The following is a 24,662-nucleotide window of genomic DNA, read 5'->3' on the forward strand; positions in this document are numbered from 1 at the left end:
CATTCACACATGTCGTTCTTCAAGTCGCCACGGTGATAGATCTGGGCTGCACAGACGATGATGCGGTGTTTTCGAAAGAAATTGCGGAGCCGGCCGGTGTGGCCGTGCGGTTCTAGGCGCTTCAGTCTGGAACCACGTGACCGCTACGGTCACAGGTTCGAATCCTGCCTCGGGCATGGATGAGTTTGATGTCCTTAGGTAATTTAGGTGTAAGTAGTTCTAAGTTCTAAAGGACTGATGACCACAGCAGTTAAGTCTCATAGTGCTCAGAGCCATTTGAACCATTTTTTTTTTTTTTGTTTAACTGCCAAACAGCAAATCCAAAAGTGTGGGGTTCGATCCACCATGTATTACGTTATATATTTGTCATCAGTTGTTTCACAATTGCCTAGGTTTCTTAATGTGAAAAACGCCGAGTTATACTGTGTTTGCCAGCCGGAGTGCCCGAGCGGTTCTAGGCGCTTTAGTCTGGAACCACGTGACCGCTAGGGTCGCAGGTTCGAATCCTGCCTCGGGCATGGATGTGTGTGATGTCCTTAGGTTAGTTAGGTTTACGTAGTTCTAAGTTCTAGGGGACTGATGACCTCAGATGTTAAGTCCCATAGTGGTCAGAGCCATTTATACTGTGTTTCGAAAACTGTGCGACACTGTAAGTCAGTCCGAAGGTAAGAGGAAGCCTAGGCCCCTAGGCTTTTCCAGTGCTGCCCCACATGGCGCGGGCACCGCTGAAGGGGTCCGTCAAATGAAAACCCAACACCCGCCACAACGGAGCCATAGAATGGTTTCATTCAAAAGTAATCACCAAACCCGTTAACGGGGGTAGGACGTCAAACAGGCCGACTTGGAGCAGGAGAGGCACCACAGGAGATTTTAATATCCAGCGCCAATACTTTTACAAATAAATTCATAAAACTTTGTCAGCATGACCAGGAAGGATTCAGGATTCACAGTCATAGCAGTGGAACTTCAAAAACATAACAAAATAATTTTTTTTACATGTGAAATTCCAACATTTTTTCACTTACTATTGGCTGCATTTGTTGCTATAGGTACATTATTCTTGACAAATTATAGAGATTCTTTGATGAATTTTGCACAGCATACAAACCATACTTGCAGGTGTATGAAACTCTAGAATTTTCCAAATCTATTAAAAACTATGGTAAAAATAGAGATAACTAATTACAAAATTTGATTTTTTTCTAAACATAGAGCATAAAACGTAACAGCTCATTCATTTTTTCATAAATTAAATATATTCTAGAGTTTCAGGCACCTGTAAGTATGGTTTGTATGCTGTGTAAAATTTATCGAACAGTCTCTCTTACTTATGAATAAAAGTGTACCTATAGCAACAAATGCAGCCAATAGTAAGCGAAAAAATGATAAAATTTCACATGTAAAAAAATTTCTTTTGTTATAGATTCCTTCCTGGTCATACTGACAAAGTTTTATGAATTTATTTGTAAAAGTATAGGCACCGGAAATTAAAATGTCCTGTGGCGCTTCTCCTGCTCCAAGTCGGCCCGTTTGGAGTCCTACCCCCCTTAAGACATTTACCCCACTAGGAGACGAGACCATGAAATCCTGTTTCGTAGGCCACTGACTGCCGCTGTCGGACACAAAATCGCACCCAGTTTTGCATTTCCTCGTATTACTGAAACTGACATTCACACATGTCGTTCTTCAGGTTGCCACGGTGAAAGATCTGGGCCGCACGGACGATGATGCGGTGTTTCCGAACGAAATTGCTGTAGCGTAGCCTTTGTCCGATTCGCAGTGTGGGGGCTGACAGCATTCACGTTCGTTTTGACCTCATGGTACTAAGCAGTTTCTGCAAAGTGTCTTTATTACGCTGCGATTTGATTGTGATTTCAAACTGGAGTAACTCGACGAGCAGAGGGTCCCTGCAGTTGAAGGAGCCTGTGTGAATAGTTTTGGATTTCTTTGGCGGGGAAGTTGTGGAATATTCCCACTTTTGGCTTTGCCGTTTGCACTCGGTCTGTCGGCATGAATCATTCTGTTGCACGATAACGCCCGTCCCCATACTGCCATTTGGACGATGGCCACACTTTAGGGATTTGCATGGGAAACACTGCAACATCCTCCGTACACCCGGAATGTTTCGGCGTCTGATCTTCATATCTTTGGTGACCTGGAAAAGGCATGCCTAGACGTCGGTTTTAGTCGGATGAAAACATGCAAGCGTTGGTGCGATTGCGGATCCATCAGCGGCCAACCGCGGTCTACGAAACAGGAATGTTCTGAACGTCTCCTCTCCATGTATGATACGTGTCTTACGCGTGTAGTGACTACCTTTGAATAGAAGCATTCCATGGTCCCCCTGTGGCAAGTATTCTGTCTTCATCTGATTGCCCCTCATGGTATAGACTACCCGCCAGGCGGCCCTATCACATGAGTTCTGGACATGCACCACCCACGAGGCTACTCGTGCCCGCATCGGCCTTTTGCTCAACCCTACCCACGTGTGCTCGTGGGCGTCCAGCTGCCCGCCGACAGGCACGCGAGCTGGAACAGCAGCTCTAGTAACACTTCCAATAAGATCATCAAATAATTTTACAACAACTTCTATAGCTAATCCACAGCGCCTTGTTTTCCCGAGCTTAAAACAAGGCACAAACACTTGTCAAAAAACCTTGTTCTCTGAAAGCATTTCGCCGGCCGAAGTGGCCGTGCGGTTAAAGGCGCTGCAGTCTAGAACCGCAAGTCCGCTACGATCGCAGGTTCGAATCCTGCCTCGGGCATGGATGTTTGTGATGTCCTTAGGTTAGTTAGGTTTAACTAGTTCTAAGTTCTAGGGGACTAATGACCTCAGCGGTTGAGTCCCATAGTGCTCAGCCCAGTGACTTCAAGCTCCATGTCTGACAGAGAAGAAGGAAGATTTAAAGCTTAACATCTGCCGGCCGCGGTGGTCTCGCGGTTCTAGGCGCGCAGTCCGGAACCGTGCGATTGCTACGGTCGCAGGTTCGAATCCTGCCTCGGGCATGGATGTGTGTGATGTCCTTAGGTAGTTAGGTTTAAGTAGTTCTAAGTACTAGGGGACTGATAACCACAGCAGTTGAGTCCCATATTGCTCAGAGCCATTTGAACCATTATTTTTTTTAAAGCTTAACATCTCATTAACTACAAGGTCAGGATGAAGCATGAAGATCGGAGTGGGGAAGGGTGCGACAGGAAACTGCCCTAGCCACTTTCGAAGGAACCATCCCGGCATTTTGCCTGGAGCGAATTAAGGAAATCACGGAAAACATGAACTAGATGGCCGAATGGGGATTTGAACCGTCACTCTCCCGAATACGAGTCCACTGTGCTAACCACTGCACCACCTCACCCGGCCTCATGTTTGAGGGGACGTCTCCATATATCAGTGCTGTCTTCGAAAAGTGCCTTAATCTTGCAAATTACTTACATCCCTATAACGTGCTAAAACAAGGGCTGGGTTTCAACTGTCCCTTCCAGTCCAGTCAGTAGAGTTTCCATGGGCTCCTCTGGCGTCTAGGTTCCTGTGCCTAGGGTTGGCGTCGGCCACTGTGGCCGAGCGGTGCTTGGCGCGTCAGTCCGGAACCGCGCTGCTGCTACGGTCGTAGGTTCGAATCCTGCCTCGGGCATCTATGTGTGTGATGTCCTCAGGTTAGTTAGGTTGAATTAGTTCTAAGTCGAGGGGACTGACGAAGTTCAGTGAGGCTTTTTTCAGATGATGCTGTAGTATATCGAGAGGTTGTAACGATGAAAAATTGTACTGAAATGCAGGAGGATCTGCAACGAATTGACGCATGGTGCAGGGAATGGCAATTGAATCTCAATGTAGACAAGTGTAGTGTGCTGCGAATACATAGAAAGAAAGATCCTTTATTATTTAGCTACAATATAGCAGGTCAGCAACTGGAAGCAGTTAATTCCACAAATTATCTGGGAGTACGCATTAGGAGTGATTTAAAATGGAATGATCATACAAAGTTGATCGTCGGTAAAGCAAATGCCAGACTGAGATTCATTGGGAGAATCCTAAGGAAATGCAGTCCGGAAACAAAGGAAGTAGGCTAGAGTACACGTGTTCGCCCACCGTTTGTATACTGCTCACCAGTGTGGGATCCGTACCAGATAGGGTTGATAGAAGAGTTAGAGAAGATCCAACGGAGAGCAGGGTGCTTCGTTACAGGATCATTCAGTAATCACGAAAGCGTTACGGAGATGATAGATAAACTCCAGTGGAAGACTCTGCAGGAGAGACGCTCAGTAGCTCGGTATGGGTTTTGTTGCAATTTCGAGAACATACCTCCACCGAGGAGTCAAGCAGTATATTGCTCCCTCCTACGTATATCTCGCGAAGAGACCATGAGGATAAACTCAGAGAGATTAGAGCCACACAGAGGCATACCGACAATCTTTCTTTCCACGAACAGTACGAGACTGGAATAGAAGGGAAAACCGATAGAGGTACTCAAAGTACCCTCCGCCACACACCGTCAGGTGGCTTGCGGAGTATGGATGTAGATGTAGAGATGTAGATGACAGACTACTCGCCCAACAACTCACCGTGCTTTTGTTCACTGCCAGGTTCCCATACATATTCTGCAAGCGCCTATGAACGTGCGCGATTCTCTGGATTTCCGCCAAAAGAAACTCAGTGATAGACCTCTGCTTGCAACGCGCTTTCGTTACAGAGGCCATTTTTATAGCTACGTACAGCGCAGCCAGCAAAATGGAACTTTATGTAACTACAGGAGCTGAAGCGGGAATATTCCACGATATCCCACAACGGATTTCGCATTTTTTTCAATCAATATTTTGAATTACTTATTAAACGTCCCTAGTCATACACTTAACGCGTTTCCCATTAGGAACAGTGCCCTACCCCTCTTTCGCGTGTCTGCGAATACTTCTAAACTACAAGCTTACGCACAGTGTAAATGAACACTACCGGCAAACTTCCGGAAATGGCTGTGTGTTGGGAAGGTGCGAGCTGTTCTGTAAAGTACTTTGATACACTTAATTATGTCTGCAGGGAACCTTTCCTTAAAAAAACCGCCTCGCCTAGTGTAGATTTTCTGCATTTACAAATAAACAATTTCTATGTACTGCCTGATGACACTTTTTCATTCGCCGCTGAAGGTTAGATTCTCGTTAACACGTTCCCTCGTTTTCGTTACACTATTATAGGACAAAGGAACGCATTTCCCACTGGAGTCCTAAGAAATGGTTCAAATGGCTATGAGCACTATGGGACTCAACTTCTGAGATCATTAGTCCCCGTAGAACTTAGAACTAGTTAAACCTAACTAACCTAAGGACATCACACACATCCATGCCCGAGGCAGGATTCGAACTTGCGACCGCAGCGGTCTCGCGGTTCCAGACTGCAGCGCCTAGAACCGCACGGCCACTTCGGCCGGCGGAGTCCTAAGAAGATCTCAGTTGTTTTTTTTTTTTTTTTCAGATGGAATTTGAATCCACCATGTCCATGCTTGCTACAAAAGTCGCAATCGCTAAGCGCGTGCTAAACCTGCCAGCAATACTGCTGATTGTGTGATATTTGCTAACACTTCTTCAGATAACAGTGATTCAGATTTTGAACATATGAACAAAGGTGGGAACAACAAATCTATATAGTGTAGGTTCGCTTATACAAACATCTTTGCATTCTGGCTGTTTTTCACACACTGACCACTCACAATTAACAACTGTCCACAGTTATCAGTGCTACGGAGATCAGTAAAAGATCACAATTTCACATTTGTCTGCTGCTCAGTCTTTATTTGTTATTCGTTGTATGGCTGGTGCCGATAACGTGATAAGAAGAATAGTCCATTAATTATTGTTGGATAACTATGAGAACCCATCAGTCAGAACCCATCTATCATTATACAACAGTCGTAAGTTGTCCGACACGCCAAAATCCTGTAATAACGACTCATACTATGGTCCCCAGCAAGCAGTGACATTTAAGAGGTAGAGTTTGGCGATAATCAATTCTGCAAGAAGCACTTCGGCAGCACAACGTGTGTTTTAAACTCCTGACGTAATACGTAAGGTCGTTACTCATTCGCACTGGAGATAAACGAATGTCTCAGAGAGTTATCGCCTCGACGGTTCTTTAATAACTTAATTCATTACGTGTGCACAAAATGGCTGACAGCATACCCACTCAGCGCTGCCGTTATCTTTTCTTCGGGAGATACGAGTACAATGGACAATGAACGGCTTATCCACACTCTGAGACAAGCTAAGCTCAGGCGTCGGCAGTAAAAACTGTGCGGCCACTCGTACATCCTCTCCGTTGCTGTGAAAGTGACTGCCGTCATACATCTGTGGTTACCATCAACATTGCCTAAAATATGAGACGGTAACGTCACTTTATTTGCCGTAATCGTTAGGCTGACGGAGCAGCTATTTAAATCACAACAGACTGAAAGAAACTTTGAAGATTATTCAAGAGCATTAATTTAAGAATTAAAATAAATGGGTTGCTCCTCAACACAACAATATGCAGGGGGAAACAGAAGTTTGCGCACTAGAAGTAGAAAGGCCGTTCAGTTAATAATGCAACACTTTCTTTTTCTGGAAGCTGGTTGGTTTTAGTCAAGGTTCCAATACACCAAACTATTCCCCACTCTATGGCTACAAAAACCTAATGTTCAACGTAATCTCTGTTCAGTGCAAAAGCCTTGCTCTACTTAATTGGGAGGACCTATACGCGGTGCGTTTGAAAACTCCGTGGAAAAATAAAAACTACTTACGTGTTTGGGGTAAAACTTTTTTATATTTTGACATAGTCTCTCTCCTTTTAGACTTATACACTTCGTCCGACGCTCTTCTAATCTTCTGATCCCTTCTGAATAATACGAACTGTCCAAGTCTGCTATTAGTTGCTGCAATCACCTCCTCGTTTGAATAAAATCTTTGTCCCGCCAGCCATTTCTTCAAATTGCCGAACAAACAGTAGTCCAAGGGAGCCAAGTCTGGAGAATAGGGGGGATGTGAAACGAGTTGGACTCCTATTTACATTAATTTGGCGACCACAACTGCTGAGGTGTGTGCTGGTGCATTGTCGTGATGGAAAAGGACTTCTCTGCGGTCCAGTCGCCGGCGTTTATCTTGCAGCTCGGTTTTCAAACGGTCCAATAACCATGAATAATATGCACCTATAATAATTTAACCCTTTCCCACATAGGCGATGAGGATTATCCCTTGTAAATCCCAAAAGACAGTCGCCATAACCTTTCCCGCCGAAGGAATGGTCTTCGCCTTTTTTGGTGCAGATTCTCCCTTGGTAACCCATTGTTTAGATTGTTGTTTGGTCTCAGGAATATAGTAATATATCCATGTTTCACCCACAGTGACGAAGCGACGCTTTAAGTCCTGCAGATTCTTCGTGAATAGCTGCAAATCATCCTTGCAACACTTCACACGATTCCGTTTTTGGTCAAGCGTGAGGAACCGCGGTACCCATCTTGCGGACAGCTTTCTCATGTCCAAGTGTTGAAGCAAAATATTATGTAGTCATTCATTGGAGACGCCCATAGCACTAGCAATCTCACGCACCTTTACTCTTCTGTCATCCATCACTATGTCGTGGATTTTATCAATGGTTTCTGGAGTCGTAACCTCCACAGAGCGTCCAGAACGTTCAGCATCACTTGTGCCCATATGGCCACTCCGAAAATTTTGAAACCACTTATAAACTGTTCTAATCGAAGTTGCAGAGTCACCGTAATGTTTATCAAGCTTCTCTTTAGTCTCCTGAGGCGTTTTGCATTTCATTAAGTAATGTCCCAACGCGGCGCTGCAGTCTGGAACCGCAAGACCGCTACGGTCGCAGGTTCGAATCCTGCCTCGGGCATGGATGTTTGTGATTTCCTTAGGTTAGATAGGTTTAACTAGTTCTAAGTTCTAGGGGACTAATGACCTCAGCAGTTGAGTCCCATAGTGCTCAGAGCCATTTGAACTATTTGAACGCGGCCCCGAAGGCCCAACGGTTCCGACCGCCCGCCGCGTCATCCTCCGCCGCTAGGCGTCTCTAGATGCGGATATGGAGGAGCATGTGGTAAGCACACCGCTCTCCCGGCCGTTGCCCTTTTTCGTGACCGGAGTCGCTGTTCCTCAATCAAGCAGCTCCTCAACTGGTCTCAAAAGGACTGAGTGCACCCCACTTGCCAACAGCGATCGGAAGACCTGGACGGTCGCCCGTCTGATATCTAACCAACCCCGATAGCGTTTCAACTGGGTGATCTGACGGTTACTTGTGTTACAACACGTAATTCTACGTTATATACAAATACTTTGAGAAACGACTTTCAACACTTTATATTCGGTGTTAACACATCTCTTTTCCAGAAAAGTATTTCTTACTATTGCCTGTCAGCATTTGATATAATCTTTATTTCTGACACCATCTGTTATTTCGTCGCCCAAAGAGGAAACTTCATCTACTGGTTATTCTGCCTCTCCATCGTCTGATTTGATCCGATTACACTCCACTAACCTTAGCCGGCCAGGGTGGCCGATCGGTTCTAGGCGCTACAGTCTGGGACCGCGCTACCGCTACTGTCGCAGGTTCGAGTCCTGCCTCGGGCATGGATGTGTGTGATGTCCTTAGGTTAGTTAGGTTTAAGTAATTCTAAGTTCTAGGGGAGTGATGACCACAGATGTTAAGTCCCATAGTGCTCAGAGCCATTTGAACCATTTTATGTTTACGCGTTCAGCGGAGAGGAGAGAGAGTTTTGTCCCGTGCTTTGTATTTAGAACATTACTTACCTATTATTGTGAGAATTTCACTGCAAACTTTAATGAATTCGGTTCACTGACTGCCTCTTTCCAAAAGCTTTCGAATGACTTTAAAAAGCTGTATCGTTCGAGTAGAGCAAAAAATCATAGTTGAATCTGTATCTGTATACATAAAAAGTGCAAGCAATACAACTCATCGCGGTCTGCTTGAAGCTGTATGTTAGCAAAATGATGTGGAACAGAATACTGAAAACATTTATCTTGTTTCTGTATTATTGTTTGGAAAGTATGTTGTTGTAACAATCCGTAGCGCAGTCTGCGGTCTAGGTTAGGGTGGAAGGTGCTAGTATGAGTTGGCGAAATCCACAACTGTGATATCGCAGGAATCACCATACTCCTCGTTATAACGTATATTTTATGTATATATGACTGCCGTTTTCTTGACGACATGAGTCCAAGTAGACGAGTGGTGCCGGTACGTTCATTTTTTATTTTCCAAACTATCATTTGCCGGAAAATTCGTTTCCATATCTGGAAGCGTGTTTGGAGTCACCTCACATATAATGCATTCTTTGTAGAGATCTGATGATAGTCACTGGAGGCAGAAACCTGTCATTCCTCCGGTTTGATACAGTCCGGCACGACTTCATGTCCTGCGACATCCTCATCATCTCAGAGTGGCACTTGCTCCCAACGTCTTCCATTATTTGTTGGACACACTCCAATCTCTGGCTTTCCCTGCAGTTTTTATCCTGTACGGCTCCCTCAGGTACCGTGAGACTTACTTCCTGATTTATTACACATGCCCTATCATCCTCTTCCTTCTTCTTGTCAGCGTTTTCCAAATATTTCTTCCCTCGCCGATTCGACGCAGAATGCTATCATTTCTTACAATTTAACCTAATTTTCATCATCTTTCTATAGCACTACAATCTCCTCTTCCCTGGTTTACCCACAGTCGTCGATTCATTTCGGTACAATGTTGTGCTGTGCTCCAGGCGTGCGTTGTCGTAAACTTCATTCTGAAGTTACGCCCAATGTTTGTTAACAGTAGGTCTGTTTTGGCCAGGTATGGTTTTCATGTCTTTCGTGAGTGAGCCGGTGGGTTTCTGGTGCCAGGCGATATCGATTCTTACTTCCATCTTTGATGGTTGTCCCTGTGCCTTGTTCTCTTTGCGTCTTTGAGGCAGGCTATTTATGATGGCGCGCGTGCGCAAGTCGAGGAGAGTGGTCCGGGCATGAGCCGAGTCAGTCTGTGACGTGACGTGCTTTCGATGCTGTCGTTGTGGGGAGTTGGCGACACCATGTCACGTGGCACGGCCGTATGCCGTGAGGACCAGTTGAGTCGGAGCAACGAAGAACCATGAGCCGCTGCCGGAAAGTATTAAAGTTGTATTGACACGGCTGCCCAGGGGCGACCAGGATTTGCTAATACCTCGAGAGCTATGTGGATGGATAGCGTGTGAATTTCACATGAAGCAAAAATTAATCTCCAAGCTTTCGTGGTGGGTTCCTCCTCCTATATATAGTGAATATTATTGTGTACTTAAGTACAGTTGACTGTTGGTAATTGCTCGTGCTAGTGGCCAGCAAAATATTCACTGTAGTGGTGACGAGGCGAGTTATGTTCTGGAACGACCATGAAATTATGTTACTAAAGTGGCTAGAAATAGCGCCTCGCATTTGTAAGTTTGGATTTGGTGCTTAGTGGCACGCTGAAGATAGCTGGTTCACTTGAACGTCATTTCTTAATTTAGTTATAGGTTTAGAATTTTCTGTTTTTACGAATTAGTGGTAGTTGTTTCTTAATAATTTCTTGTGGGCAAGGATTGTCAGGCAACGGCCTTGCCGCAGTGGATGCACCGGTTGCCGTGAGATCACCGAAGTTAAGCGCTGTCGGGCGCGGTTGGCACTTGGATGGGTGACCATCCAGGCCGCCATGCGCTATTGCCATTTTTCGGGGTGCACTCAGCCTCGTGATGCCAATTGAGTAGCTACTCGACCGAACAGTAGCGGCTTCGGTCAAACATACCATCATAACGACCGGGAGAGCGGTGTGCTGACCCCACGCCCCTCCTATCCGCATCCTCCTTGAGGATGACACGGCGGTCGGATGGTCGCGATGGGCCACTTGTGGCCTTTAGACGGAGTGGCACTGGTGGCTGGTGGTACTATCGATTGTCACGTTAGGTACTTAGTATCTAGTTTTTTTTATCACAGGAAATTAAGGTCCTTAATTCTGTTCATGGGTTAACTTGTAATATATTTATGTTCAGGTATTGCTTTTGTAACTTGTATATACTAAAGTGTGTCTGCCGCTCATGTTTTGCTCTTTTCAGAAACGTGTATAGTGGTCGACGCGAGCAAACGCCCTGCGAACTTGCATTGTGACGGAAACCTCAGGATTTGAACTCAGGGCCGTCCGGACCCCGTTAACGCACGATTTCTCTATTCCATTCAACGAGAGGCTTGTTTTAGGTAGAAGATTTTCTGCTGCCCAAAACTGAGTATAAGTTCACCCTTTGGATCGTGTGTTTGTGAAATCGTAATAGATTAACGTTTGCTCACGTCCATCACGTGTGCATCAAATTGACTTTTTGCCTTACGCTTGCATAAGTGTAAAACTGAATGATAATAAAAAGAAGTCAGTAAATTTATGAACATTAACACACACAAAGGGCAAATTGTACCCTGATTGTGCCTATCCCTAAGTTGTATATTTAAAGTAAATTAAGATTTGGTCATATTGCAATATGGCTGTGGCAAGACTGAAATACCTCCTGTTTGCAAGTTAATTTAAGTTACTGCTTCCATTACATCGAAAAGTTTCATTCCTGTATAACATTTTTAAATTACTATATATTTGAAGCTGTTTCTGTGCTCTACAATTCTTTATACTCATTTTTGTGCATTTTTAAAAAATAATTGTGGATAGGGCTGTAATATTATTGGGATTTCCGTAGTATGAAAGCTGTGAGTACCCATGGAAAGGCATTCACCTATCTGTATATTAAACTATCAACTTATGAGATGAGACCTATTCTTTGAAAGACATTTGTTTTATATAATTTACGTAACTGTAAAGATGCGCATCTAGCGCGGACGCTAATACATCGACTGCGCAGTCAAAGAAGCATTTTAACAGAAGCTGAACTGAACGTTCTGCTTCGATATAAATAAAAGATGACAGTAAAAACTTTTGTAGATCTTCAGATTTTACCGTACTTCTGCTTGTAATGTGAAAGCGTAAAGAAGGTCGTCTTTAAGCCATAAAAGTGAGTGGTCTTGCCAGCGTGCAGACAACATTATTAATTAATAAAATTCGAGTAATTTATGTTCGATACTGTAAACCGGAAGTTATTGTTATGGAGGTGTTGAACGGCGCAAGAATTGTCTCGAAGGAAGGAGAAAAGTAATGACTGTAATTTGTGATAAAAACGTGAACCAAGAAACTAGTACAGGGCAGGCTGAAATCTGATCGCACCATACAGTTAGAAAATTACTTATGTAAGATATACTGTTTATAAATAAGCTCTAATTGCTTATGAGAATTATTAGTATATATTTAGTGTTTACCAGATTTCTTATTCTATTCTTTTCCTTTATTTCTTTTTTACCTCCATGTCATATTATTTTTGTAAATATCAAACAGCCTTTACTACAGCAGAGAATACTGCGGCATCCTGGTCGTAGACAGAAGGCCGCTCCTTGTCTTCTATACAACTCATAGCTGCCCCATTTATTAATGATTTCATTTGCAAATGCAATTTTTTTATTGTTCATTGTTAAAGATCCCTTAGGTAATTATAAAATTCATACTGATTACGTAAAAAAATCCGGGCTGTTCTTTTCCAAATAATAGAAGTCTTTGGGTAATCAAAAAACTAGCCTCCTTCTGACAACGATCAGGAGCCGACCAGAAGACGGACGTCTTCGACCGCTTTCGTGTTTCCTGTGGCAAAGCTGCGCCAAACTGGGAACACGACATTCTAGTATGAAATTATCAGATTATATTGAAAAAAAAAAATGAAATACATTATCTGTTTTTTTCATATTAGAGGGCCTAGATATGCAAATGTTGTTAATTCATTATTACTGCTGACGAATTCATGTGTCTGTGTAATCAGTAAAGAAGTGTTGCAACTACTAACCAGTTCTGTTACTGGTATACAAGGTTAGAGTGTGTAATCGCCACACCAGTGAGACCAAGGAGGCGAGCAGGATATGAGATGAAAGAGTGGAATAGAGAACAGATGAAAGAGTGGAACAGAGAACCTCGCCAACGTTTCGAGCAGCACAGTGGCGACTTCACCTCAGCTGGGACCGCTGTCAGAAGCAGCAGCTAGTGGATACCACTGTGCACCCACCTGGGACCACTTGCGCTTCTCGGGCACGGTGACGCTGCCGCTGCGCACCGTGACGAGCAGGGCGCCCGCGCCGGAGGCGGGCCTCGCGCCGCTCCCGCTGCCGCCCCCGCTGCCGCCGCCGCCGCCCCCGCCGGGCAGGCGGCAGCCCGAGGACGCGGCCTCCGGCGGCGAGTCGCTGCTGGCGGGCGCCACGGCGGCGGGGCAGCTGTTGATCACCTCCAGCTCCTCCTCCGAGCTGTGGTGGTCGTGGTCGTGGTCATAGTTGTGGTCGCTGTCGCTGGGCAGCGCCGAGTCCAGGAAGTACGGGCTGCAGGCGGTCAGCGCCGCGACGCCCGCGCTCGGGCCCGCAGACGCCGACGTCGACGCCACCGACGGCGCCAGGCTGGGGAACGGACTCACCGCAGAGCCGCTCGACCGCTCCGCCTCGCTCTCCATAGCTGCAACACCAGAGACGGCGCCGTCAAACGGGGGCTCTGGCCAGACACTTCGAGGTATACAGGATGTCAGCTACTGAACTGTATGAAATACACTACTGGCCATTAAAATTGCTGCACCAAGGAGAAATGCAGACGATAAACGCGTATTCATTGGACAAATATACTAGAACTGACATGTGACAACATTTTCACGCAACTTGGGTGCATAGATCCTGATAAATCAGTACCCAGAACAACCACCTCTGGCCGTAATGACGGCCTTGACACGGATGGCGTGTACAGGTACAGCTACCCATGCAGCTTCAACACGATACCACAGTTCTTCAAGAGTAGTGACTGGCGTATTGTGACGAGCCAGTTGCTCAGCCACCATTGACCAGACGTTTTCAATTGGTGAGAGACCTGGAAAATGTGATGGCCAGGGCAGCAGTCGAACATTTTCTGTATCCAGAGAGGCCCGTACAGGACCTGCAACATGCGGTTGTGCATTATCCTGCTGAAATGTAGGGTTTCGCAGGGATCGAATGAAGGGTAGAGCCACGGGTCGTAAAACATCTGAAATGTAACGACCACTGTTCAAAGTGCCGTCAATGCGAACAAGAGGTGACCGAGACGTGTAACCAATGGCACCCCATACCATCACGCCGGATGATACGCCAGTATGGCGATGACGAATACACGCTTCCAATGTGCGTTCACCGCGATGTCACCAAACACGGATGCGACCATCATGATACTGAACCTTGATTCATCCGAAAAAATGACTTTTTGCCATTCGTGCACCCAGGTTCGTCGTTGAGTACACCATCGCAGGCGCTCCTGTCTGTGATGCAGCGTCAATGGTAACAGTAGCCATGGTCTCCAAGCTGATAGTCCATGTTGTTGCAAACCTCGTCGAACTGTTCGTGCAGATGGTTATTGTCTTGCAAACGTCCCCATGTGTTGACTCAGGGATCGAGACGTGGCTGCACGATCCGTTACAGCCATGCGGATAAGATGCCTGCCATTTCGACTGCTACTGAAACGAGGCCGTTGGGATCCAGCACGGCGTTCCGTATTACCCTCCTGAACCCACCGATTCCATATTCTGCTAACAGTCATTGGATCTCGACCAACGCGAGCAGCAGTGTCGCGATACGATAAATCGCAATCGCGATAGGCTACAATCCGACCTTTATCAAAGTCGGAAACGTTACGGTACGCATTTCTCCTCCTTACACGAGGCATCACAACAACGTTTCACCAGGCAACGCCGGTCAACTGCTGTTTGTGTATGAGGAATCGGATGGAAACTTTCCTCCTGTCAGCACGTTGTAGGTGTCGCCACCGGCGCCAACCTTGTGTGAATGCTCTGAAAAGCTAATCATTTGCATATCACATCATCTTCTTTCAGTCGGTTAAATTTCGCGTCTTTAGCACGTCATCTTCGTGGTGGAGTAAATTTAATGGCCAGTAGTGTAAAATCGTCATAACTGCTGAACGGTTTGCCTTAGGACGTTCGAACTGCACGGTTGCCGCGGGTCATGACTGGAATTAGTATGGTATGTGCGGTTTGGTTTCGCGATGAAGCCCACTTTTATTTGGATGGGTTCGTCAATACGCAAAACTGGCGCATTTAGGGGACTCAGAATCCGCTTTTCGATCAACTGGTGACTGTGTGGTGTGCAGTGTCCAGTCACGGAATAATCGGTGCGGTGTTCCTTGATGGCGGGGTGACTACCTAACGGTACGTCAAGGGTTTTGGAAGACTAATTCATCCGTATTATCCAAAGTGACCCTGATTTCGACAAGATGTGGTTCACGCAAGACGGAGCCCTACCCAATCGAAGCAGGAGAATGTCTGACGTCCTGGAGGAGCACTTTGGTAGCCGCATTCTGGCTCCAGCGTACGTAGAGGCCACTGGCATGGTACTCGAGTGGCCCTCATATTCTCCGAATCTGAACACATGCGTCTTCTCTTTGTGGGGCTATATTATAGACAAGGTGTACAGCAATAGCCCCAAAACCATTCCTGAGCTAAAAACAGCCACTCAGGAGGTAATCGATAGCATCGATGTTTCGACACTTCAGAGTCTCATGCAGAATTTCGCTATTAGTCTGCGCCACAGCCGGCCGTTGTGGCCGTGCGGTTCTAGGCGCTACAGTCTGGAACCGCGCGACCGCTACGGTCGCTGGTTCGAATCCTGCCTCATGCATGGATGTGTGTGATGTCCTTAGGTCACTTTGGGTTAAGTAGTTCTAGGTCTAGGGAACTGATGACCTCAGATGTTAAGTCCCATAGAGCTTAGAGTCATTTGAACCATTTTTTCCGCGTCACATCATCGCTAATGATGACAGGCATATCGAATGTGTCATAACCTACATCCGAATATCTGTGCTGACGTTTACGTGTTGAATAAAGTGTGTGCACGCCATAATTTGTAACTAATTTACGGTTTTTTCATATAGTTCAATAGTTATCACCCTGCAGAACCAAAAAAAGTTTCACTCATCACCTAGAAAAACTAAACTTAGGTAATTAATTTTTTGTTTTATTTAGTATTTTATGCATCTTCAGCAACTGTTGTCGTACATAACGAAATAATAAGCAACGAGTTGCATAAAAGAAATTTAATTTCTTTACCAGTTTCGGGCACTTATAGCCCTTCTTCAGAAGGTTATGCCTATCGCATTATTTGCCAATGTCAGTAATAAAGTGCTGTTAGTGCTACGCAGTTGGAAACTGGCAATAGCGCCGCTATCATGGGTCTCCTTACAGTGACTCCACTGTAGCACCATCACCAAGTTCCATGGTTGGAGATTGATCTTTCCGAGGTGCCTCTCGTAACCCAAACCCCAGACAATAGTTACAGGACAAAGCATTCCAACATCCATGACATTTTCCTAACCATTTACAGCTGTCATATCCAGTTAAATATCACACTCCGGACACCTAGGACTATGTCTCGCCTGTAAACTAACATGAAGACACCACCCTCAACTAATCATCCAACAGAATGTCCATAACAGATTAAAACTACTAACCAGTCGAAAATGGGTATTGAAACCCTTCACTGTCCTTCAGACCTACAACGTCTTGATTCGTAGCAACCTCCGCTATGCCACTGTAGCCTAGTATTTGGTCCACAGTTGTATATCTCTCTCGTAAACATTGCTGAGCTGAAAACAGCCATTCAGGAGGTAATCGATAGCATCGATGTTCCGACACTTCAGAGTCTCATGCAAAATTTCGCTATTAGTCTGCGCCACAGCCCTTTTCCTTCCGTTCAGCTCTGTCCTCCCTTACGTGAATCCTTTATCAAACCATCACTCTCCTCTCCACCTCCACAATTACTGAACATCTCCAGATACACTACAGAATCCTCGAACTCAAATAACCCACTTGTTTCCTGTCTACTTTCCAATCGTAATAACGTATCGTATCTATGCAAACACATCGATTCAGCTCTAAATTCACAATTAAATCTCTCTCCTCAACATTAGGGCTTCGCTTCCTATTCTCTCCTAGTGTTTCCCCCGTACGACCACGACCTGACCTAAATGCAAGTTATACCTGTCCAAAATACCATGCGTCCCAACCATTTTACTCCGACATTAGCATATTCCCAAATACCAACCGTCCTCCTCCATAAATAACTCGAACAAAACACCACCAAATATTCTTCGCAAACTACCCTTCTCGGTACAGAGTTTTCTGGTTTTAGAGCTGCCAAGGTCTCGTCAGTTTCTTCAGAACTTAAATTAAAAGTATCAGACTAAATTATATTAATTTCTATTTCACTAGTAATTAGCGTTTTGGTTATATAACAATTATTAATAGACCAATTTCTGAAATAGATAATAAAAACAAGAGTAATACGATACTGGCAGCAAGGAATCGCAACACAAAAGCCTCAGTAAAAGCGTGCAGTGTTTTAACATGTCTACATCAGGAGTCAGTCCGTCTAGCCGCAGTGTAAATACCATTTGGTATCCGTCACCGATTACTGACTATCTCGAAGTTATCTCATGTTATAGATACTCCGATACTGAACATCAAAGTAGTTTCCATCGAGGGAGCTTGTGCATCTCCAAAAGAAGGTAATCACATAAGTTTGTAAGGCAAATGCAGAAATAAGAAGGATAATATTTGCGAACTACTTCACCTAGTCGAAGAAAGAGGAAATCACAAAAATTTTCACAATAAGAAAGATAAGAAGAAAACAATCCAGCAATCACTTAGGAATGAAAGCAATAGCAATGACAAGGAAACTAAAGAAAAATAGCTGCTGGGAAAATGAGAAGAAATCTGAAGGAAAATGATCGCCAGAATAATTCATGAAAGTCAAAATAAATTACGGAAAATTCAAAAGCAACGGCGCAAACATTAAGACTGCAAAACAACCGTGCTGTTAAATGCGTTAAATGCGAAGTAGAGAGTAGACAGACCGCGCGGGATTAGCCGAGCGGTCCGAGGCGCTGCAGTCATGGACTGTGTGGTTGGTCCCGGCTGAGGTTCGAGTCATCCCTCGGGCATGGGTGTGTGTGTTTGTCCTTAGGATAATTTAGGTGAAGTAGTGTGCAGCCTTAGGGACTGATGACCTTAGCAGTTAAGTCCCATACGATTTCACACACACACACACACACACACACACACACACACACACGCATACACACACACACACACAGAGAGAGAGGGAGCGGACAGGTGGAAATACTATACTGAATATCTCTGCCAAACGCAGAAATCGTCTCCTAAACGACGTAAGAAGACGGATGTCCATTCTGTGGACACAGGGGATCCAGAACGAGATTTTGACAAAGTTTTCAAAGACTTGCGACAAGCCAAGGCTGAAGAGCTCAGAAACATTCATTGGGAATTTCTAAAATCATTCATGGAAGTGGCAACCAAGTTAGTGTGTAGGATCTACGTGACTGTAGACATCAGGCTTCCAGTGTAACATCAGCCGAACAATACGTAAGACAGCAAATGTAGGTAAATGCGAGAACTGGAAAAGAATGGGGCGGCATCAGACAGTGGACTTTTCAGAAAAACTACGGCTTCTTGCCTGTCTTGAAGTAACTCAGAACTGAGAGCTGCAAACCAAACAATCAGCTGGATGCCACCACTCGCTAATTCCTCTGAGCTCGGGAGCGGGAATACACTTGTCACGCAACTGCAACGTATCTTGTGTGAACAATCGTAACAGGCAAATAAAGACGTTGCATAACACGATAAGTCTCGCGATGGCATCAGTCACAGCCGCTGCATAGCAGCAGTAGCCAGCTGACATGCCTAAACCTCGGATTGCTCAACAGTCGGAGCGATAAACAAGACACTGAAAAACCGATTTCCTCTCTTCCATGTCATTCAGAAGCGGTTGCCTTATGCAGCAAATGTTTGTGTTTGCAGTAGTTTATGTGTCTACCAAAAGAAAAATCAGGCAAAATAACAAATGAATACCTACAAACATTAGATCCTGACAATACCTGAAACCAAGCTGGCCATACGCCAGGGGTAACACGTGTCTGTGTGTGTGCGTGTGTGTGTGTGTGTGTGTGTATGTATGTATGTGTGTGCGTGTTTGTGTGCACACGCGCACTGTATACCAACAGGGAGCCTCTGGTACCAAAAGGTATTTTTTTCATATTTTCTCGCTTATCTTTGTATAATTTGTTTTATATAGTACCCTGTGTCTTATGTTTTATTGTGACGTTCTGCTCATTACGTCAAACCTATATCTAAAACTAGGTCCATACTTTACTATAAAAATACAGCGACCAGCCACTTTTTTTTTAATGCGTTTTATTTATGCCAATATGCATTTCGAGTTTGCACCCATCTTCAGCTGGCTAATTACATGTATCTTCAGTTTCTACAGTGGTACAAACAATATCGACAGCAGTTTGGATGCTGCAGGTGGCCTCTGCAAAAGCAACGATTCCGATCTTTTACCTCAATTTCGCGAGTTTAAAGTTACGCACTATCAGTTGTTCATTTTGCTTACATTCTCCTCTCCTTGTTTTTTCTTGGCTTTTCTTCTTTTTTGTAACAGAACAAACACTTTTTGTCACGTATTTTACACAGGCGCACTGCGTTATCCGCCATGTTGTCGACTGACAGTTTTTGTTCACATACAAGCAGTTTATCTATGGACAGAGTTATATTTTACGAAAGTTTTGAGGTTCTAGCTAGCATTGAAGTAGATGATTGGAATCGTTGCTTTTGCACAGGCCAGCTGCAGCATCCAAACTGCTGTCGATATTGTACCACTGTAGAAACTGAAGATACATGTAATTTGCCAGCTGAAGATGGGTGCAAACCTGAAATGCATATTGGCATAAATAAAACGCATTAAAAGAAAAAAAGTGGCTGGTCGCTGTATTTTTATAGTAAAATATCATTATCCACGGCCACGGAGCTCAACAGTCCAAATAAAATGGACAAATTGTTATAGGTCCACACTGTTCAAGCCACTGTGAAGTGCATGGCAGATGACACTTTCCATTGTACCAGTTATTAGGGCTTCTTGCTTTTCCACTCAAGCAGGGAACGCAGGACGAATGACTGACTGAACATGTCACTGTAATTGGTCTACCCTTGCTTTCACGATATCTACGGGAGTGACATGTAGCAGTTATAGTACATTACTAGATTCGTCTCTTAAAGCTGATTCTTGAATCTTTGTAAATAGGCTTCCACGGGATAATGTAAGTCTGCCTTCAAGCGTCTGTCAGTTCAGTTTCTTCAGCATCTCCGTGACACCTTCCCGTGGGTCAAACAAAACTGTGACGATACGTGCTGTCCTCCTTTGTATACGTTCAATATTCCCTGTTAGTCCTATCTGGTATGCGCCCCACACACTTGAGTAATATTCCAGGTGGATCGCACGACAATTTTGTAATCTCCTTCGTAGAAGAATTTCATTTTTTCTACTAATCTACTTATGAACTGTTTGCCGCCTTCTTTATCTTAAACTGAGCCTATGTCATCTCTACATTCGATATCCCTACACCTAGATACTTGCAGAAGTTGACCAATTGACCAATTTCAACCGTATGATTAATTGATATTGCAGTCATAGGATACACCGGTTCCCTCTACACCCCCCCCCCCCCCCCCCTCTCTCCTGATTTTGTGAAGTGCATAATTTTATATTTCTGATTTAAAGCAAGTTGCCAGTCTTTTCACAAATTTGAAATCTGTTCACGATCTGACTCAACATTTGCGCACCTTATCTCAGATAGTACTTTATCACAGACAACTACATCATCTGCGAGAAGTCCGGAATTACTATTCATACTGTCTGAAATATCATTAATATGCAAGGGTACCGTCATGCTTCCCTGCGGCATGCCTGCATTACTTCTGCATCCAACAAGATATACTGCGTCCTCTGTACCATGTAGTCCTCAGTCCCATTGCAAATTTCGCTTGATAATTGTATCCTGTCGCACGGGCTTTCTGGTTTGAACATATGACCATAAAGAACATACTTGATACTGGGAAATTCAATATGTAAATAAAGAGAAAGCATGTCACATTTAAAAGAAAGCAGAATATTCAAGATTGGCGATGTTTTACAGAAGCTCGAAATTCAGAGCGGACTTCAATACGAGCTACTTTCAATAGCTTGCACAATGGTACTCATGTCTCGATGTCTGACAAAAATACCAAAAAGATCCTGGTCGTAGATAAGGCATATCAGTGGCAAGACGCCATCAACACTTTTACTGCGCGATAGCAATGGCAATGTTACTGATGACGGCGCCACTAAACCAGAGTTATTAAGCAAAGTTTTTCCAAAATTCATTTACCAAATAAGATACAGTAAATATTCCAGAATTTATATCAAGAACAGCTGTCACCACGAGTAAATTATTAGATACCCCCGGTGTAGCGAAGCAGTTTAAATCACTTGATACATCAAATCTTCCGGTTCAGATAGTATACCAGTTAGATTGTTTTTTTTTTTTTTTTTCGGAGTATGCTGATGAAATAGCTCCATCTTTAGCAATCATTCATCACATAAAACCGCTTGCTCCACGGAAGATCCGGAAGTAACGACCTGAAAGCTGCACAGTTTACACCCATGTATAAGAAAGGAAATTGAAATAATCCGTTGACATTATAGAGCCTTATCACTGACATCTCTTTGCAGTAGAATTTTGGTGCATACGCAGTGTTCGAACACTATGAATAACCTGGAAGAAAACGATCTATTGACACACAGCCACAACAGATCGAGAAAATATCGACCTTGTGAAACATAAATAGTCCTTTATTCACACGAAATAATCACAGGGGATTTCAAGTTGATCCCACATATCTAAATTTCAAGAAAAATGTTGACACTGTCTCTCAAAACTGGGTGCTAATCAAACTGAATGCTGGATTCGTGTTTTCCTTTCAGAAAGGTCACAGTTCACAGTAATTGATGGGGAGACACCACCTGAAACATAAGTGACATCTGGCGTCCCCCAAGGTATCCTATAGCCCTCGGCTATTCCTAATCTATATAAGGAATTTAGGAGACAATACGAGCAGTCCTCTTAGATTTTTTGCGGATGCTGTCGATTATCGTCTAGTAACGTCATCAGAACATCAAAAAGAATTTCAAAATGATTTAGATAAGATAACTATACGGTGTGAAAAGTGGCAACAGAACCAGAACAATAAAAAGTCTAATGTCCTCCATATGACAATTAAAAAATGTCCGTTAAATTTCGGTTACACGAAAAATCACAATAATTTATAACTTGTCAATTCGACAAACCTACAGATTAGAATTTCCAGATGATTTCAATTGAAACCATCGCCGCGCGGAGTGCCCGCGTGGTTTGAGGCGCCATGTCACGGATTGCGAGGCCCCTCCCGCCGCCGGAGGTCCGAGTTCTCCCTCGGGCAAGGGTGGGTGTGTTGTTCTTAGCGTAAGTCACTTTAAGTTAGTTTAAGTAAAGTCTAGGGACCGATGACCTCAGCAGTTTGGTCCCTTAGGAATTCACACACATTTGAACATTTGAAACCATCACACAGATAATGTAGGTAAGGTGGACAAAAGACTGCGTTTTATTGTCTGAGCATTTAGAACATGCGTCAAATCGGCTGAAGAGACTGGCTGTACTACTACTCTCCATCTCACCCTCTGTGGAGTGACGCAAGGCATCGAGAACGTTCAAACAAGCGAAGCTAGTTTTGTATTATCGCGAAATAAGGGAGAGCGTACCATGGATATGATACGCGTGGCAAACATTAAAACAAAGGCGTTTTTAGTTGCAGCGATGTCTTTTCACGAAATTTCAATCGCCAACATTGTTGGCCGAATTTTGTTGACTCCCAATTACACTAGAGACATGATATTCGTAAACAAATAAGAAAAGCGAAGACTCGCGCGAAAGATTTAATCATTCGCTCTTCGCCACGTACTATTCGAGGGTTGAACCGTCGAGCAATAGTCTGAAAGTGTTCCTATGAATCCTCTGCCATGCACTTAAGTTCGAATTACAGAGTGGTTACGTAGATGTAGAAATGGATATTTTCTATACGAAGATCTGCAGTGTTTTCGGGAGTGAATAAACAGACCTATACACAATACAGCAGCAATGGTGAAACGTATCTGGCAACTACGATATTGCATTACCTGCGTTGTTCCAATGTACCATGCAATACTCAGTCGGACATACAAGCATGTCCAAAGAAATATTGCATTGTACATTGGAACAACACTGGCACTACAATATTGTATTTATCTGCCGACAGCAGGCAAGCGACTTTCAATTAAAATGTCTCCCCCGTTCGGGAATATGCATAATGATGATCGTATGGCATTTTTGGCTGGGATATCCCCTTCGGGGTTCGGCTGCCGTATTGCAAATCTTTTAGTTGACGCCACTTCGGTGATGAAGGACACAAAACACCCAGTCCCGTGACGGGAATCGAACCCGGGCCCCCTTGCTTGGTAGGCGGTAACGCTACAGCTGCGATACGGAGGTGGACATATCCATAAATGATGCATATGCATACGAGTATGAAAGTTTGGATCTCGCAGTGAGTCGTGCTCGGATAGCCTAGTGATACGTCGACCGGTGGTGACGAGCGAGAAATCCGGGTTTGAGTCTTGCGCAAATTTTCACTGTCGCTATTCCATTACACAAGATATGTTCAAAAAATTCCGGAACATTCGTAATTTTGCACGAACGGAGTGTTGGTGAGAAAGGCGGTTGGCATCCCTGCATGTGCCTTTGTTTAATGTATAACTGCCGGAAGTTTCATTGTTGTATATCTGTTAGTTATTGTTCAGTGCTGTATTGAGTAGAACGTTGTGTCGCGCAGTTTGCAAATTTGAGATGACAGAGTTAGAGGAGAAACACGTCTGCATTAAATCTTATGTGAAATTCAAGAAAACCTTTATGGACACACCAAATGATGCAGAAAGACTACAGCAATGAGTTGTTAAGCCGTGCTCGGTGTTACGAATGGTTCACATGGTTTAAAAATGGCCAGACGGAAGTTAAAGACGACCCTCGTTCAGAACGCCCTTCGACATCTACGGACGACGTTCACTCAGGAACGTCAACGAAATTGAGCGTGCTAATCGAAGACCGACTGTCCAAGAGATTGCAGAAGAATGTAACATTTCAGCTGGATCATGTCATGAAATCCTGACACAGCATTTAGGAATGCATCGTGTTGCCACCAACTTCGTCCCACGGCTCATGAGTCAAGACCAGAAAGATCTTCGCCTCGCAGTTTGCTGAAGAGTTTTTGGATCGCGCAAACGAGAACGACATGTACCTTAAGAGAATCATAACTGATGATGAGACGTGGGTCTACGGTTATGACGTTGAGACCAAGGTTCATTCTTCACAATGGGCGGGAAAGTTTCTACAAGACCAAAAAAAAAAAGCCACTCTGTCAGTTTTCTTTGACTTTGAAGGATTAGTTCCCCATGACTCAGTGCCACAGGGACAACCTGTTAATCGATGGTACTATCAGGACGTGTTGCGATGCCTGCGAGAAATTGTGAGAAGAAAACGGCGTGAAATGTGGCGGGGCAATTCATGGCTCTTGCATCAAGATAACGCACATTCGTCCCTGTTGATTCGTGACTATAGCGCAAAAAAAACGAAATCA

At 44.3% G+C, this 24,662-nt stretch overlaps 1 protein-coding gene across 1 annotated transcript in view; it reads right to left on the bottom strand.

The window, feature by feature from the left end:
• The window catches only part of LOC124619490, an 880,976-nt gene that overhangs the window by 515,369 nt on the left and 340,945 nt on the right, over nucleotides 1-24,662 (bottom strand). Inside the window, exons 4-5 of the mRNA XM_047145903.1 lie at nucleotides 13,300-13,549; nucleotides 13,113-13,194 (exon numbers count right to left, since the gene is read on the bottom strand). Coding sequence (XP_047001859.1) covers nucleotides 13,113-13,194; nucleotides 13,300-13,549 — 332 coding nt within the window. The remainder of the gene's footprint in view (nucleotides 1-13,112; nucleotides 13,195-13,299; nucleotides 13,550-24,662) is intronic.

This window comes from Schistocerca americana, chromosome 6, assembly GCF_021461395.2.
Source record: "Schistocerca americana isolate TAMUIC-IGC-003095 chromosome 6, iqSchAmer2.1, whole genome shotgun sequence".
Taxonomy (NCBI): Eukaryota; Metazoa; Arthropoda; class Insecta; order Orthoptera; family Acrididae; genus Schistocerca; species Schistocerca americana.